The sequence below is a fragment of the Charadrius vociferus genome, unplaced genomic scaffold (genome assembly GCF_000708025.1).
Source record: "Charadrius vociferus isolate BGI_N301 unplaced genomic scaffold, ASM70802v2 scaffold257, whole genome shotgun sequence".
NCBI classification, from domain to species: domain Eukaryota; kingdom Metazoa; phylum Chordata; class Aves; order Charadriiformes; family Charadriidae; genus Charadrius; species Charadrius vociferus.
Window position 1 is genome coordinate 2730545 of NW_009649473.1, and position 568 is coordinate 2731112.

Here is a 568-nt window from a genome sequence, read left to right on the forward strand (position 1 = left end):
TCTGATGGTGCTGCCTGGTGGCAGGTCGCTGACTGTGTCTGCCTGATGGCCCTGGACAAGGCAGAGGCGGTGCCGGTGGACACCCACGTCTGGCGCATCGCACGGCAGCGCTACGGTGCGGCGCTGAGTGGCAGGAGCCTGACCCCCCGGGCCCACCAGGAGATTGGTGAGGGCAGGGCTGGGCCAGGCCCTGACATGGGACCAGTGGGGATGGTGCCCCTGGTGCTGGCACTCACACTCTCTCTGCAGGTGACTTCTTCCGTGGGCTGTGGGGCCCCCGTGCCGGCTGGGCGCAGGCGGTGAGTAACCACCTCCTGGGCACCCCAGGGCTCAGCCTTTGCTCCTCACCTTGGTCATGCCCACACTATGGCCTCTCCCCATACCAGGTCCTCTTCTGCGCTGACCTCCGCAAGGGCCAGGAGCCATCTGGTAGCCGGGACCGGACCAGGGGGAGGCAAAGCCGGGACAGATGTGGGCATGACCCCCACTAGGGACACTCCAGGAGGGACAGAGCTCCCTGGGTCAGTGGCTGGGGGGAGGTTACTGTGCCTGCTCCCAGCCTGGAATG

General features: G+C 67.1%; 1 protein-coding gene across 1 annotated transcript in view; it reads left to right on the plus strand.

Moving 5' to 3' along the window:
- OGG1 (8-oxoguanine DNA glycosylase) overlaps positions 1-491 on the plus strand; it is a gene marked incomplete at its 5' end in the record, with an annotated part of 1142 nt that extends 651 nt beyond the window's left edge. Inside the window, 4 exon segments of the mRNA XM_009889898.1 lie at positions 2-17; positions 20-166; positions 250-299; positions 387-491. Of these exon segments, the coding sequence (XP_009888200.1) occupies positions 2-17; positions 20-166; positions 250-299; positions 387-491 (318 nt within the window).
- Positions 492-568: the final 77 nt, after the last annotated feature.